General features: G+C 52.4%; 1 protein-coding gene across 2 annotated transcripts; it reads right to left on the minus strand.

The window, feature by feature from the left end:
• Positions 1–5841: 5841 nt before the first annotated feature.
• Positions 5842–14998, minus strand: TVP23C (trans-golgi network vesicle protein 23 homolog C). Of its 2 annotated transcripts, XM_075579681.1 has the most exons (7): positions 14878–14998; positions 11849–11931; positions 10406–10550; positions 9540–9629; positions 8534–8662; positions 7426–7554; positions 5842–6573 (listed from the first exon to the last, which is right to left on the minus strand). In XM_075579681.1, the coding sequence occupies exons 1-7, from the start codon at positions 14887–14889 to the stop codon at positions 6541–6543; spliced, it is 621 nt and encodes a 206-aa protein (XP_075435796.1). In that variant the 5' UTR covers positions 14890–14998; the 3' UTR covers positions 5842–6540. The 2 variants fall into 2 exon arrangements, with proteins under 2 accessions (XP_075435796.1, XP_075435797.1); XM_075579682.1 differs by lacking the exons at positions 11849–11931; positions 14878–14998 and having other exon boundaries at positions 9540–9696; positions 10406–10546.
• Positions 14999–15036: the final 38 nt, after the last annotated feature.

Consider the following 15036-nt stretch of genomic DNA (forward strand, 5'->3'; position numbering starts at 1 on the left):
CGGGGCGCACATCCCCGAGCCACGAATAACGGGGCGCACATCCCCGAGCCACGAATAACGGGGCGCACATTACCGTCCCGAGCTACGAATAACGGGGCGCACATCCTGAGGCCCCGAGCCACGAATAACGGGGCGCACATCCCGAGGTCCCGAGTCACAAATAATGGGGCGCACATCCCCGATGCCCCGAGCCACGGATAACGGGGGGCACACATCCCTGAGCCACGAATAACGGGCCCACATTACCTTCCCGAGCCACGAATAACGGGGCGCACAATTACTCATTTCCGTCCTGGGAACCTCACATCTCTGAAACCAGCCGCTCACGCTGATGACCCCAGCAATTATTGGGGTACGTCACAGCCTATGGCCCCTATTCTTTAACATCCGGCACAAGTCCCATTGAAGTCCAGCGGGGCGTTCCGTGCGATAGCGCCGGATCGGCACTATCCGAGCTGGCAGCATAAGGGCCTCTATATCCAATTCATGGATGCTGGACAGGTGCATTTGGGCGCGGGACGTCCACCTCGGGTTATTCCTGCAGTGGGCCGGGTGTGAGCGGAATATAAACGGCTCCTTCCTCCGCAGGCGGGGCGGGGTAACTAACGGCAATGCAGCATATAAATGTGAGCATCGGTGCCCCAGGGGGGCCTGGAACTGCCCCCCTACACCAGAGAAAATGTACATAGAACATGTGACTTGCTGATGTCACTGCTGTATCCTATGACATCACAAAGCCTGGGGAATGTAGTAGCCTTATTTACTGTCTGTGAGGGAGAGCATCTTACCTTAGGCTTGCTGATGTCACTGCTGTGTCCTATGACATCACAAAGCCTGTTTTTTTTTTTTTAAAGGGACCGGACAGGTAAGGCCAAACCACTGCCTTTTATCACATGATATTATACTGTCTCATATTATAGAATATTCCATCCTATATCAGTCTCTGCTCACGTGTTCTCAGCCCAGAATATTATTATAATAAAAGAATATGACTATATAAAAGGCCGAAAGATGTTCTCAACGGCTCAAAATGGTTCCATGGAGCGGATTAACCCTTTCAGGGCTGGAGAGAAATCAGCTACCCTTTGCAGACCTACATGAAACGTTAACTCCCCCTCCCCCAACCGCGCAGTCATAATCACAGAGCCACTGATTGTCACCTGTGCTGAAGCAGAGATATCCTGAAAACCTGACCCGTTGGTGGCCCTGGAGGACTTGAGGAATATTGACGCATTATAAAAGTGTGGACACTGGGCCGCACCGGCACTGCCAATCCCACAGCGCAGCCCGGCCTGGGCGTACTAATCCCCGCGCGCGCTCTCGCTTTCTCCTCAACCTCTCCAAGCCCGTCCCTTCTTCCCTTCCCCCCACCCCGAGAAGGATCGTTCCTTGGGATCAGACAGGCAGGTTGTTAATTCGCTCCAGATTCCGCCAGCTTGGAACAAGTTTGCTATGGTTTGCCGAGAGCATCACAGCGGCCATTTTGCCCTGGTGGCTGGGACCTGACGGGGGCTGAGCTCCCTCTAGTGTTCATGTTGAGGACTGCAGGAGGCAGAAGCCTACCCAATCACCATCGTCATAACATTCCCCCCCCCCCCCCACCGATATCGTCAATGACGCAGGAACCGGTCCCCACTCCGGACTGGCTGGAATATAAGGCGACGATGATTAAACGCATCCACTTGTATTTATTAGAAGAGTATTGAATTATTGTTATGTTTTAGTTATATTGTGCCAACATATTCCGTAGCGCAGTACAATAAGAGGGCGAAACACAATAAGATAACCAACATTAACATACATTGTTACAGTACCTGTCCCGCAGAGCTTACACTCTATAAGGAAGGGTACAGTCTCTCTTTATATAGCAGCGCCCACAGTGTACTCAGCGCCTTACAAAGAGACAATACAGTACAGGGAATTACAATACACTACATACAGCATCAAGCAAAGTCAGACAGTAGGAAAGGAAATCCCTGCCCCGGAGAGCTTACAATCTAAGCGGAATGTTGGGAGAGTTACAGAGACAGCAGGTGAGGGAATAAGTGCAGTAGATGGCAGTGCCTGGCCTTGATGGTGGGTAGGTGCAGTAGATAGCAGTGCCTGGCCTTGATGGTGGGTAGGTGCATTAGATGGCAGTACCTGGCCTTGATAGTGGGTAGGTGCAGTAGATGGCAGTGCCTGGCCTTGATGGTGGGTAGGTGCAGTAGATGGCAGTGCCTGGCCTTGATGGTGGGTAGGTGCAGTAGATGTTAGTGCCTGGCCTTGATGGTGGGTAGGTGTAGTAGATGGCAGTGCCTGGCCTTGATGGTGGGTAGGTGCAGTAGGTGACAGTGCCTGGCCTTGATGGTGGGTAGGTGCAGTAGATGGCAGTGCCTGGCCTTGATGGTGGGTAGGTGCAGTAGATGGCAGTGCCTGGCCTTGATGGTGGGTAGGTGCAGTAGATGGTAGTGCCTGGCCTTGATGGTGGGTAGGTGCAGTAGATGGTAGTGCCTGGCCTTGATGGTGGGTAGGTGCAGTAGTTGGCAGTGCCTGGCCTTGATGGTGGGTAGGTGCAGTAGGTGACAGTGCCTGGCCTTGATGGTGGGTAGGTGCAGTAGATGGCAGTGCCTGGCCTTGATGGTGGGTAGGTGCAGTAGATGGCAGTGCCTGGCCTTGATGGTGGGTAGGTGCAGTAGATGGTAGTGCCTGGCCTTGATGGTGGGTAGGTGCAGTAGATGGTAGTGCCTGGCCTTGATGGTGGGTAGGTGCAGTAGTTGGCAGTGCCTGGCCTTGATGGTGGGTAGGTGCAGTAGATGGTAGTGCCTGGCCTTGATGGTTGGTAGGTGCAGTAGATGGCAGTGCCTGGCCTTGATGGTTGGTAGGTGCAGTAGATGGCAGTGCCTGGCCTTGATGGTGGGTAGGTGCAGTAGTTGGCAGTGCTTGGCTGTGACTGTGGGTGTGAGACAGCAGCCCTGAGTCCAGGCTGTTGTATATATTCAAATATAAATGACAAGCTTAAACACAGGGCGCTGCTCCGGAGAGCTTACAATCTAGTGCAGGGGTGCTTGACTCCAGTCCTCAAGCCCTCCCCAACAGGTCAGGTTTTCAGGATATCCCTAATCAAGCACAGGTGGCTCTGATTGGGTCACCTGTGCTGAAGCAGAGATATCCTAAAAACCTGACTTTTTGGGGGCGGGGGGGGGGGGGCGGCTTGAGGAATAGTTTCTTGGTTCAGAGACTCTGGCCGGGAGTTACCACAGTGCGATATCGCTCCCCCCCCCCCCCCCGGCGATATTATCCATTGACTTTAATGGCGGACATCAGCAATTTTGCCAGCGTTAGCGCAGACCGCGCTTTGATGACACCCGGCCAATGCGTTATCCATGAAAATAACCGTGTGTCAGAGAGAATCCCCCCCCAGCCGCCCGTGCCTCCTGCCTGCGGGTTGGAAGAACATTCCACGCATGGCTGTGGTTTTCACGTCTCGGGCTGAAGCGCTTCAGAAGTACAGCGTGGGATACGCAGCGTGTGGCACAGCGAGCGTCCTGTCATTCCCATCACGCTCAGGTGCCTGCTCCAAACGTCTGCTTTCATGCAAGTTATACACCTATATATGCCACTTACTTTCCTGTCTCTTAAAGAGGCAATCCAAGCCGTTAAAAAAAAAAAAAAAACAATCTTTTCTTTGTTTTAATTTACGCCGACTGTGATTACCTTTATTGAAAACGAATTACCTACGCTGACGATCGATTGGGTCTCCTGTGATCGATCAGCACAGATCCTGTTTCCCGGGGTTCACTAAATGGCTATCTTTCCGTTTCAAATAAATCCTTCAGTCAGTGTAACTCAGTAGCTACAATGTATTCTTATATTACTAAGGTAACATTATCTACTGTTACAGTTTGCAGCTCAAACCGCTGGGAACATTGGCAACAAATTATCACAAACAGGAAAGTGTTGCAAAGATCTTGCACTGCTGGGGAGGTGGCTAAACCTGCGATAGAAATCAAAGGATGCTCAGTGTATAACACTCATTAAAAATGACATTAAGAGTTGAATTTTATAATAAAAAGCCAGTATTATCTAATACTACAGAACGGATGTACTTTAAAAGAACACCCCACACGTAGGATACTGCTGGGATTGCGCCTTTGAACAAAAGGTTTGTCACAATCCCCTGACAGTGCGAGTCATTTTCTGTAATCCTGATTTCGCTTTAGGGCGGAGGGAAGCAATACGGGGTTCGGGCCATTCACACAACTCACCCCTTCACTCAAGGCGAGATCCTTGTTTGGGACGAGAGCGCAATGTCCCGCACACACGCGGAAATAGGGTCGTGCGTATAGTGCCCGCGACGGGCGCCCAAAAACAAATGCATTGCCGCCGCCGCCGCGTGCGCATATAGTATGCGCGACAGCGGCAAAGCGACGTCGCATCGCGAATTTTGGTAGCTGCCAATATTTGATTTTTCAAGGGCTGTCGCCTCATGTGACAGCCCCTGAACCAATCCAATGCCAGTACGCCCGCACCGCCGCCGCCGCAAAGCGAAATATAACTTTGGCTAGCGGCGACGGCGACAGGTGACATCACCCGTCCCGCGCACTATTCGCGCGGCCTTAGAGGCTCTCGCCCGAACTCTTCAGGACCTCAGAGGCAATGACACTGTTACGGGTGGAGGAGTTGTAGTTTTAGAAGGGGATTTCGCATTAAGAGACTAAAAATGTTAATTATCCATGTATACATCTCAGTATTTTTGGAATCCCCGAGCAACGTTGGGTACTTTCAGCAAGCACCAAATAAGTAAACATAGGAAGGAGGTCGATCCAGGGAGAAATGTGATGGCCATTAGTGGAGTCAGGAAGGGATTTTCTTTCCCCTTATGAGACATCATCGGGTTGTGTGTCACTGGGATTCTGCGTTTGCCTTCCTCTGGATCAATATGAATACCAATATTGGATTAGTATCTCAGTCGTCAAAATCTAACATAAGTTAAACTCGATTGACAGGTCCTTTTTTCCCCCCCAACCTCATATACTATGCAACAGAAGAGATCACACAACTATCGCCTGTCATTAGACATTAACCCCCTGCGGGAAAAGGTATATTTAAAATTAAAAGCGAAGTTGAACTTCCCCTACACATCCGAGATAAACTGAACATCTGAGAGGTGCTCTGACCGCTTGGGCCAATAATTCAGGGTATTAGGCCACACGAACATCTTGTTTACTCTTGGACAGGGAGAAAGAGAGGTCATCGGAGGACAAGGCAGACGTTGCACTGGGAGGTCCCTTCACCAAACAGTGTACTCTATATTACGGGAAATCCCTAGTACCGAAGCACTCTAATCCCAGTGCCACGATGAAGGAATCTTAATGATTGATACCATTTTACCCGAACCTGGCACCGAAGTATTTTCCATTTATGTGAGTGGGAGACTTGCGGGCGATATGATTTCATTTTCTGTGATGTCACTGTATGATGTCACTGCGGGATCAGCGGGCACTTGTACAGCCAGAACCTCCCCCTCCCCTTCATTAGCTCTCTGATAAGGAGGGAGGGGAGGGGGTTAGGGGAAAGAAAACAATTAGTTGACAAACACTAAGAAATTCAAACTGGCCCCTGTCTGATTGCGCCTTCTCATTCCCCATCCACACGAGTCCACAATGTATTTCCCAGGGGGGATGAAATCCAGCGAGTAGAGGTTTGTAACACGAGAAGTAATATAAGCACAGGGTGGGTGGCATGAAAGAGGGGGAGAAGTGAGGTAAGGAAAAGAGGGCTGGGTGACACCCGACGGGCGACAGTCTCCCTTCCCTGACAGAAAGATCCGCCTGACTTAAAAAAAACTGCAAGAACGCATTTGAGAAATATCTTTTATTTATCACCTTGTAAGTTTCGGATAAACGCACCGCCGCACTGCAGTTACCCCGCATCTATAAATACATATTTACAACTCTTCCCCCAAAGCAAAACTGTACAGTAAATATTTCTCGAAGTGTAAATATATTGCATTAGTGATAGAAAAATTATTTGTACGTGTTCTATTTGTTTCCTGCCAAATCCAACGCCCCCGTTTTAGGCGTGGCCAGCTCTAGTCCTCAAGGGCCACCAACAGGTCACGGTTTCAGGATATCCCTGCTTCAGCACAGATGGCTCAATCTTCGACAGCTGGGATCTCCTGAAAACCTGACCTGTTGGCGGCCCTTGAGGACTGGAGTTGGCCGCCTCTGTCCTATTTAATTAGAATACCTCTTAAAAGCAGATTTAAGAGACATTTTCCCGTATCAGGGTGTTCTCAGAAAGCATTAGGAAAAAGGACTCCCATCTCCTTCCTGATCACAGGGGGATGGGACTATCACACAGACAGAGAATGAGCTCGGCTTTTATACACGGCCCCTTGCATGTGACCGACGCCACAGCAGCAAATTTAACGCTTCTGGAAAAGTATCTGAAAAGATAAAATTTCAACATTGTGTTTTGATCCAAAAAATTGTTTTTTTTCCCCCCTTCTCTCCGGCGGGAGAAATATAATCCGGGCAGGCCGCCGTCCTGCGCACTTTAGGATTCTGCTTGGTTCTCTTTTGCCAGTGTCTGAAAAGGAAATAATTGTCACAATACCCCACAGAAAGGCCCAGATACACAAAGCTCCACTGCACATTATTACTTAGATTGTAAGCTCCTCGGGGCAGGAACTCCTTTATCCAATGTTACTTTTAATCCTCAAGCGCTTGTTCCCATTATGTGTTATATTATTACGATGTCCTGTGTGTTACTGCTGTGACGCGCTGTGACGTGCTGTGACGCGCTGTGTACCAGGACAGCACTACATAAAGATATACATACATCACATTAACCCTTTAAGTGCTAGAATGCAAATATCAGCCCCGATTCTAACCCCATCAACATGTGCAGCGCTGGGCGGGCGCCGCTGTTAGAAAATGCCCCAAATAGTAGAGCAAGAGTGCGAGAGAAAAAAAAAACCAAAGTAATACGTAGCGTAATAATGGGATAAAAGTCGTGTTTTCCATCAGTGCCTTATCTTATTTCCCAGAATCCCCCAGAACCTCCCGACCTCTGCAGATTACACTGGGGCAGCAAGCCTTCCTATGGTCTCAGTTTGTCTTACCATATCCGTTCTCTTCTGTCACACCATGTTTAGTGTCATTAGATTGTAAGCTCTTCGGGACAGGGACTCCTTTCCCTAAATGTCACTTTTGTGTGTGAAGCGCTTCTTCCCATTATGTGTTATTTGTATTATTTATAGGATTATTTCAGGTGTATTACTGCTATGAAGAGCTGTGTCCATTAATGGTGCATTACATACATACCAAAAATAGAGTCCTCCCTCCCACATTGTACCGCGCTACTGAATTTGTTGGCGCCATACCAATAACAGTCCTTAACACGATACATCACAGCGTTGCGCGTCGCAGCGTCGCTCACCTGTCGCAGGAACTGGGTTCCGATGTAACTGGTGGCCAGGCTGGTTAAATTCTTACGGCTGCCCACTTTACATTTGATGTAGCCGTAGAGGTTGGCGCCTTGCAGAACGACGCCCATGATGACGACAGCCTGAAAAGAAAAAAGCCCAGCCCCCCCCGCGTCATCGTTGGGCTCTTCCACGCGATGCGCCGTCTTTTCACGGGTTGTTCATTCAACCGCGATAGTGCCGATCGAGGTGGAATCTCCCACCCCGGTAAAGATACTTTACAAATGAATTGAATGCAAGGTCCTGTGCGATCGGTCCCGATTAGCGCGCTCGCGGTTTAACGGATAACCCCAGTAAGCGGTTGTAGTTATTTCTTTTTCCCCATGCAGCGCTCAGTAGGAGGTGAAGCTATTCTAATAGCAAAGCGGTTTATAGCGGCCTAGAAAGTGTGGGGTGGGTGATGTTTGAGCCGCAGAACCCCACGTAGGGGGGCGTTCTACCCCATTATAACACAAGGAACTGTCAAACCATTTAATTCAGGGGTTCTCAACGCCAGCCCTTAAGCCCCTCCCTCCCCTCCCAACAGGTCAGGTTTTAAGGATATCCCAGATTCAGCACAGGTGGCTCAGTCAAAGACTGAACCACTGATTGAGCCACCTGTGCTGAAGCAGGGACTTATTGAACCACCTAAAGCTGGGATTAATTGAGCCACCTGTGCTAAAGCAGGGATAACCATTACAACCTGACCTGTTTGGGGGAGAGGGGGGGGGGGAGGGGGGTCTTGAGGATTGGGGTTGAGAACCCCCGATTTAATGACACGTAGCAGAGACAGTGCATATACAGATGTAGCCAGGGTTATATAAACGCCTGCGTTACAGGTCGTGACGCTTTGCGTTGTCACGGATATGAAATCCTGTGGAAACGGTGATCTTCTGCATCATCGGTAACGCTGGCTGCCTCCGTACTGCGCCACCAACCGTGCACACAAAATAGATCTATGGCTAGATTTACTAAACAATGCAAAGACATGAGGCACTTCTCCGACCGGTCATTCCGATGCAGTGTAAAGTTCCCGTTGCTGGGGTCACCTTTTACGAAGTCTGGCCCCCGCGGGTCACTTACCAGCCATTTCACTTTCAGGGAGAACAGCGCGGTGAAGGCAAAGATCACCCAAATAATCGGGCACGTGACGAGTCCCAGCCAGAAGATTCGCGACTCTGCTTCCGAAGAGGATTTTGTTCCTTGAGCTGCCTTGGAAGGTCAAATAATACACTTAGAAATACAGGGGGTGCGTATCCACTCTCGCACAGGCTCCGTCAATGTTAGAATAAGGACATCATCGCATAATTAACATTTGCACTGCAGGGGGACTGTCTGAGGTTAAGAAGACAACCCTTTCCCCGCCAAAGGGGCCAGCAACAGGAAACCGGTTTATTCGTGTAGCAGAACTGTTTTCGATTTTTTTTTATTTTTTTAAACAGGATTGAAGCAGGGGGGGTCTCCGGAACGGAACCATGTTCATTTCATCTCCGGGGACCCCCTGCTTCCTTAGATACTTACCTAGGTAGGGGTAGCAGCTCCGGGTTGGCTATGTGGGCTATCGAAATGGCGGCTCAAATGTCCTGCGTCACCTGGGCCAACAGGAAGTCGTGACATCGTCCCTTGCGGCTTTCGTGACCGGGACATTTAAAACCTGCAGAACCGCTACCGGTGCCCCCTACGGAGGAAATTCTGGCAGCAGGGGGTCCCACGGGAGCTGAAATGAAGACGGTTCAGCTTCGGAGACCCCCTGCTTCCAACCTGGGGGGCGGAGGGGGGGGTGGAGGGGATAACATTCTTTTGGGGAGCACCTGCTCCTTTAAAACAGCAGTCCGCACTGCTCATTCCTTCAGCCAATAGAAAGTTGCAGCATCAGATGACTTTGTATTTGTGAACCTCAACCATTTTTTTTGTCATATTTTTTTGTGTCTCAAAACCGGCACAAAAAAATGATGCAAATCTCTCGGGTAACGTTGGATCGGCTCCCAGGGGAAGCCGCCGGCTTCCACATCAGCTCTCGAACTTCAAATATCTCTGCCCCCCCCCCCCCCTTCTCCCCCAACCACCACCAGCTGGAGCAGGCGTTTACCTTCCTGGATTCAAAAACCCAGTGACTCTTCCCATCATCGTCCACTTGGTTCCACCACCGCAGCCCGACCATCAGCCTCCCGGTGATGTTCTAGGGGGAAGACACGAGGACGACGTATCAGTGACACCGTTACGTTTCCTGCGACTTCCTGACCCGGCTTAGAGTAAAAAAAAAAAAAAGAGTTGACAGGTGAAGGTGACCGTCGGCCTGAAGATGACCCGGGCACCTGGATCAATATGCCTGCGCTGTATAAATGGACAGTATGACCCAAGACCAAAGTGGATTCAGGACAGTGACATATTTAAGGAGGCTAAAGCAGGTCGTCTCCGGAGCTGAACCGGGTTAATTTTAGCTCCGGGACCCCCCTGCTTCCCGAGATACAGAGCTCCATAGGGGGTGCCGGTAGCAGCCTAGACAGGGCTAGTTGGGGCTTTCAAAATGGCGGCTTTAAATTTCCCACGTCCCGATAGGAAGCTGCGACACCATCCCTTGGGGGTTCTTATAGGCCTGCGTGACCGGGACATTTAAACTGCGCCGAGATACCGGCGCCCCCTGTGGAGGAAAGTTTCTCGGGGAGCAAGGGAGGTCCACTCCGGAGGACCCCTGCATCAAACCTATGATATAAAACAGTGTGTTCCCACTACCGAGGTCTGTATCTCGGGAAGCAGAGTGTCCCCAGAGCTGAAATCAAAGCGGATCAGCTCCGGAGACCCCCTGCTTCAAACCTAAAAAAAATATATAATCATCCAGGTTGTTTGGATACCATTTAGGGATACATTGTCAATCCCCGTGCGCGTTAAAGCGATTAACAAGACCCCTGGCCTTCCCTAGCTTGGGAATAATGACCGATTTACAGCGACACTCACCTTCACCGCCCAGAAGTCACAGGACAGGAGTAAGATGATGGTCACCATGCAGGCGATAAAGCTGCTACTTAGCAACTCGCACAGCAGGTAAACGACGATGGCGCTGACCCGGAAAAACAGGTGGAAGAACGAGGCGATCGGATGCCTGAAAGACACCATGTCCAATGGCTTCAACAATGTCCGATTTACCGGCCAAAAGAGAGGAGTACTCATGACATGATCTCTCGCAACCTCCACAATGCCACTGCCCGCCATTTTGGTTTTAACCCGTGCAAAAATATAAGCGAAGCCTCCAAGAAAATGATTAGGAGATTAGGAAGTAATGGGATTGAAATCTGTGCTTATTTTATCACGTCTAATGATAACTATACATTTATACACATATCTATATCTCTATATATATTAACATGCTTGGTGAATTTTGATCGCGCTGTGACTGATTCAGTCACATTTGTGGGGGGGAAAAAAAAGGACATTTTGTACGGTTTGCAAATGTTGCATCCATCAACCTCGTTTTGAAGCAGGACAGGGTGCTTTGGCTATATGCTCGACTGCTAAAACTCTGACTCAGGCCCTCATTCTCTCCCGTCTTGATTACTGTAACCTCCTGCTGTCCGGCCTTCCTGCCTCTCACCTGTCTCCCCTACAATCTATCCTAAACGCTGCTGCCAGAATCACCCTACTCTTTCCTAGATCTGTCTCAGCATCTCCCCTCATGAAATCCCTCTCCTGGCTTCCTATTAAATCCCGCATCTCACACTCAATTCTCCTCCTCACTTTTAAAGCTTTACACTCCTCTGCCCCTCCTTACATCTCAGCCCTAATTTCTCGCTATGCACCATCCAGACTCTTGCGTTCTTCTCAAGGATGTCTTCTTTCTACCCCCTTTGTATCTAAAGCCCTCTTCCGCCTTAAACCTTTTTCATTGACTGCCCCTCACCTCTGGAATGCCCTTCCCCTCAGTACCCGACTAGCACCCTCTCTATCCACCTTTAAGACCCACCTTAAGACCCACCTGCTTAAAGAAGCATATGAATAGCACTGTGGATATTCTGAACACCTGATACATAAAGCTTGGCCCCCTGCAGACGCACTTACCAGAACTCCCTCCTACTGTCTCTGTACGTTCTCCCTACCAACCAATTAGACTGTAAGCTCCTCGGGGCAGGGACTCCTCTTCCTTAATGTTACTTTTATGTCTAAAGCGCTTATTCCCATGACCTGTTATTTATTTGATTACCACATGTATTACTGCTGTGAAGCGCTATGTACATTAATGGCGCTATATAAATAAAGACATACAATACAATATACAGGGGTTCAGCCTTCCCAAGATCCATATTCACTGAAGAGCGCTAAGCGTTTGCACGTCGTAACTCCCATTGTAGCACCGTTTAGTTAATACGGGCCTAAGAAAGAAGTGGCTGCAACCGCGCCCGTTACCGTATTTTCTTCTTCTTGGATTTCCTCGTCTCATCGTCATCCGCATCAAACAGAGAGACATCCTCCGTCTCATCGTTACTGTCCTACAGAGGAAGGGACAGCGGTGACGTGAGCTGGTAGCACAGCGCGTCCGAACCCCCCCAGTGCTACCGATACGAATGTAATCTCCCATCATCATGACAGCAAATCAATGACAGATACCCATATAACAATCACATGCTCAGTATATAACTATGTATAATGTCCTATTATTCTTCTCTCTCTCTCTCCCCCCTCGCATGTCACAGGGTCCTTCTCTCTCCCCCCTCACACAGTCCTCTCTTCCCCCCTCGCCGACACGTCACAGGGTCCTTCTCTCCCCCGCCCCCCCTCTCTCGTCACAGGATCCTTCTCTCTCCCCCTCCCTCACAGGGTCCTTCTTCCTCCCCCCTCACATGGTCCTCTCTTCCCCCCCGACACGTCAGAGTCCTTCTTCCCCCCCCCCCCCTCCCATGTCACAGGATCCTTCTCTCTCTCCCCCCTCACACGGACCTTCTCTCTCCCCCCCTCCCCCACACGTCACAGGGACCTTCTCTCTCCCCCCCTCACACCTCACGGGGTCCTTCTCTCTCCCCCTCACACCTCACGGTGTACTTCTCTCTCCCCCTCACGGGGTCCTTCTTTCTCCCCCCTCACACCTCACGGGGTCCTTCTCTCCCCCCCCTCACACGACACGGGGTCCTTCTCTCTCCCTCCCCCACACGTCACGGGGACCTTCTCTCTCCCTCCCCCACACGTCACGGGGACCTTCTCTCTCCCCCCCCTCACACCTCACGGGGTCCTTCTCTCTCCCCCCCTCACACCTCACGGGGTCCTTCTCTCTCCCCCCCTCACACCTCACGGGGTCCTTCTCTCTCCCCCCCTCACACCTCACGGGGTCCTTCTCTCTCCCCCCCTCACACCTCACGGGGTCCTTCTCTCTCCCCCTCACGGGGTCCTTCTCTCTCCCCCTCACGGGGTCCTTCTTTCTCCCCCCTCACACCTCACGGGGTCCTTCTCTCCCCCCCCTCAAACGACACGGGGTCCTTCTCTCTCTCTCCCCCCCCTCACACGACACGGGGTCCTTCTCTCTCCCCCCCCCACACGTCCCTTCTCTCTCCTCCCCCACACGTCCCTTCTCTCTCTCCCCCCCCTCACACGTCCCTTCTCTCTCTCCTCCCCTCACACGTCCCTTCTCTCTCTCCCCCCCTCACACGTCCCTTCTCTCTCTCCCCCCCTCACACGTCCCTTCTCTCTCTCCCCCCCTCACACGTCCCTTCTCTCTCTCCCCCCCTCACACGTCCCTTCTCTCTCTCCCCCCCTCACACGTCCCTTCTCTCTCTCCCCCCCTCACACGTCCCTTCTCTCTCTCCCCCCTCACACGTCCCTTCTCTCTCTCCCCCCCTCACACGTCCCTTCTCTCTCCCCCCTCACACGTCCCTTCTCTCTCTCCCCCCCTCACACGTCCCTTCTCTCTCTCCCCCCCTCACACGTCCCTTCTCTCTCCCCCCCCTCACACGTCCCTTCTCTCTCTCCCCCCCTCACACGTCCCTTCTCTCTCTCCCCCCCTCACACGTCCCTTCTCTCTCTCCCCCCCTCACACGTCCCTTCTCTCTCCCCCCCTCACACGTCCCTTCTCTCTCTCCCCCCCTCACACGTCCCTTCTCTCTCTCCCCCCCTCACACGTCCCTTCTCTCTCTCCCCCCCTCACACGTCCCTTCTCTCTCTCTCCCCCCCTCACACGTCCCTTCTCTCTCTCCCCCCCTCACACGTCCCTTCTCTCTCTCCCCCCCTCACACGTCCCGTCTCTCTCTCCCCCCCTCACACGTCCCTTCTCTCTCTCCCCCCTCACACGTCCCTTCTCTCTCTCCCCCCCCTCACACGTCCCTTCTCTCTCTCCCCCCCTCACACGTCCCTTCTCTCTCTCCCCCCCTCACACGTCCCTTCTCTCTCTCCCCCCCTCACACGTCCCTTCTCTCTCTCCCCCCCTCACACGTCCCTTCTCTCTCCCCCCCTCACACGTCCCTTCTCTCTCCCCCCCTCACACGTCCCTTCTCTCTCTCCCCCCCAGACACGTCCCTTCTCTCTCCCCCCCTCACACGTCCCTTCTCTCTCCCCCCTCACACGTCCCTTCTCTCTCTCCTCCCCTCACACGTCCCTTCTCTCTCCCCCCCTCACACGTCCCTTCTCTCTCCCCCCCTCACACGTCCCTTCTCTCTCCCCCCCTCACACGTCCCTTCTCTCTCCCCCCCTCACACGTTCCTTCTCTCCCCCCTCACACGTTCCTTCTCTCTCTCTCTCCCCCCTCACACGTCCCTTCTCTCTCTCCCCCCCTCACACGTCCCTTCTCTCTCCCCCCCTCACACGTCCCTTCTCTCTCTCCCCCCCTCACACGTCCCTTCTCTCTCCCCCCCTCACACGTCCCTTCTCTCTCTCCCCCCCTCACACGTCCCTTCTCTCTCTCCCCCCCTCACACGTCCCTTCTCTCTCTCCTCCCCTCACACGTCCCTTCTCTCTCCCCCCCTCACACGTCCCTTCTCTCTCCCCCCCTCACACGTCCCTTCTCTCTCCCCCCTCACACGTTCCTTCTCTCTCCCCCCTCACACGTTCCTTCTCTCTCTCTCTCCCCCTCACACGTCCCTTCTCTCTCTCCCCCTCACACGTCCCTTCTCTCTCTCCCCCTCACACGTCCCTTCTCTCTCTCCCCCCTCACACGTTCCTTCTCTCTCCCCCCTCACACGTTCCTTCTCTCTCTCTCTCCCCTCTCACACGTCCCTTCTCTCTCTCCCCCCTCACACGTTCCTTCTCTCTCCCCCCTCACACGTTCCTTCTCTCTCTCTCTCCCCCCTCACACGTCCCTTCTCTCTCTCCCCCTCACACGTCCCTTCTCTCTCCCCCCTCACACGTTCCTTCTCTCTCCCCCCTCACACGTTCCTTCTCTCTCCCCCCTCACACGTTCCTTCTCTCGCTCTCCCCTCTCACACGTCCCTTCTCTCTCTCCCCCCTCACACCTGCCGCATCATCCCTCTCTGTGTTGCTAAGAAATCAGCGGCCTCCTCACTTCCGGGTTCCTCACTTCCGGGACACGCGGCCTCTTCCGGGTTCCCAGATCTCTCTCCCGCATGCGCATTCAGTGGGGGGGGGGGGGGGGGGGGGGGGAGAGGGGGACA

The sequence above is a fragment of the Ascaphus truei genome, chromosome 22 (genome assembly GCF_040206685.1).
Source record: "Ascaphus truei isolate aAscTru1 chromosome 22, aAscTru1.hap1, whole genome shotgun sequence".
Lineage (NCBI taxonomy): Eukaryota > Metazoa > Chordata > Amphibia > Anura > Ascaphidae > Ascaphus > Ascaphus truei.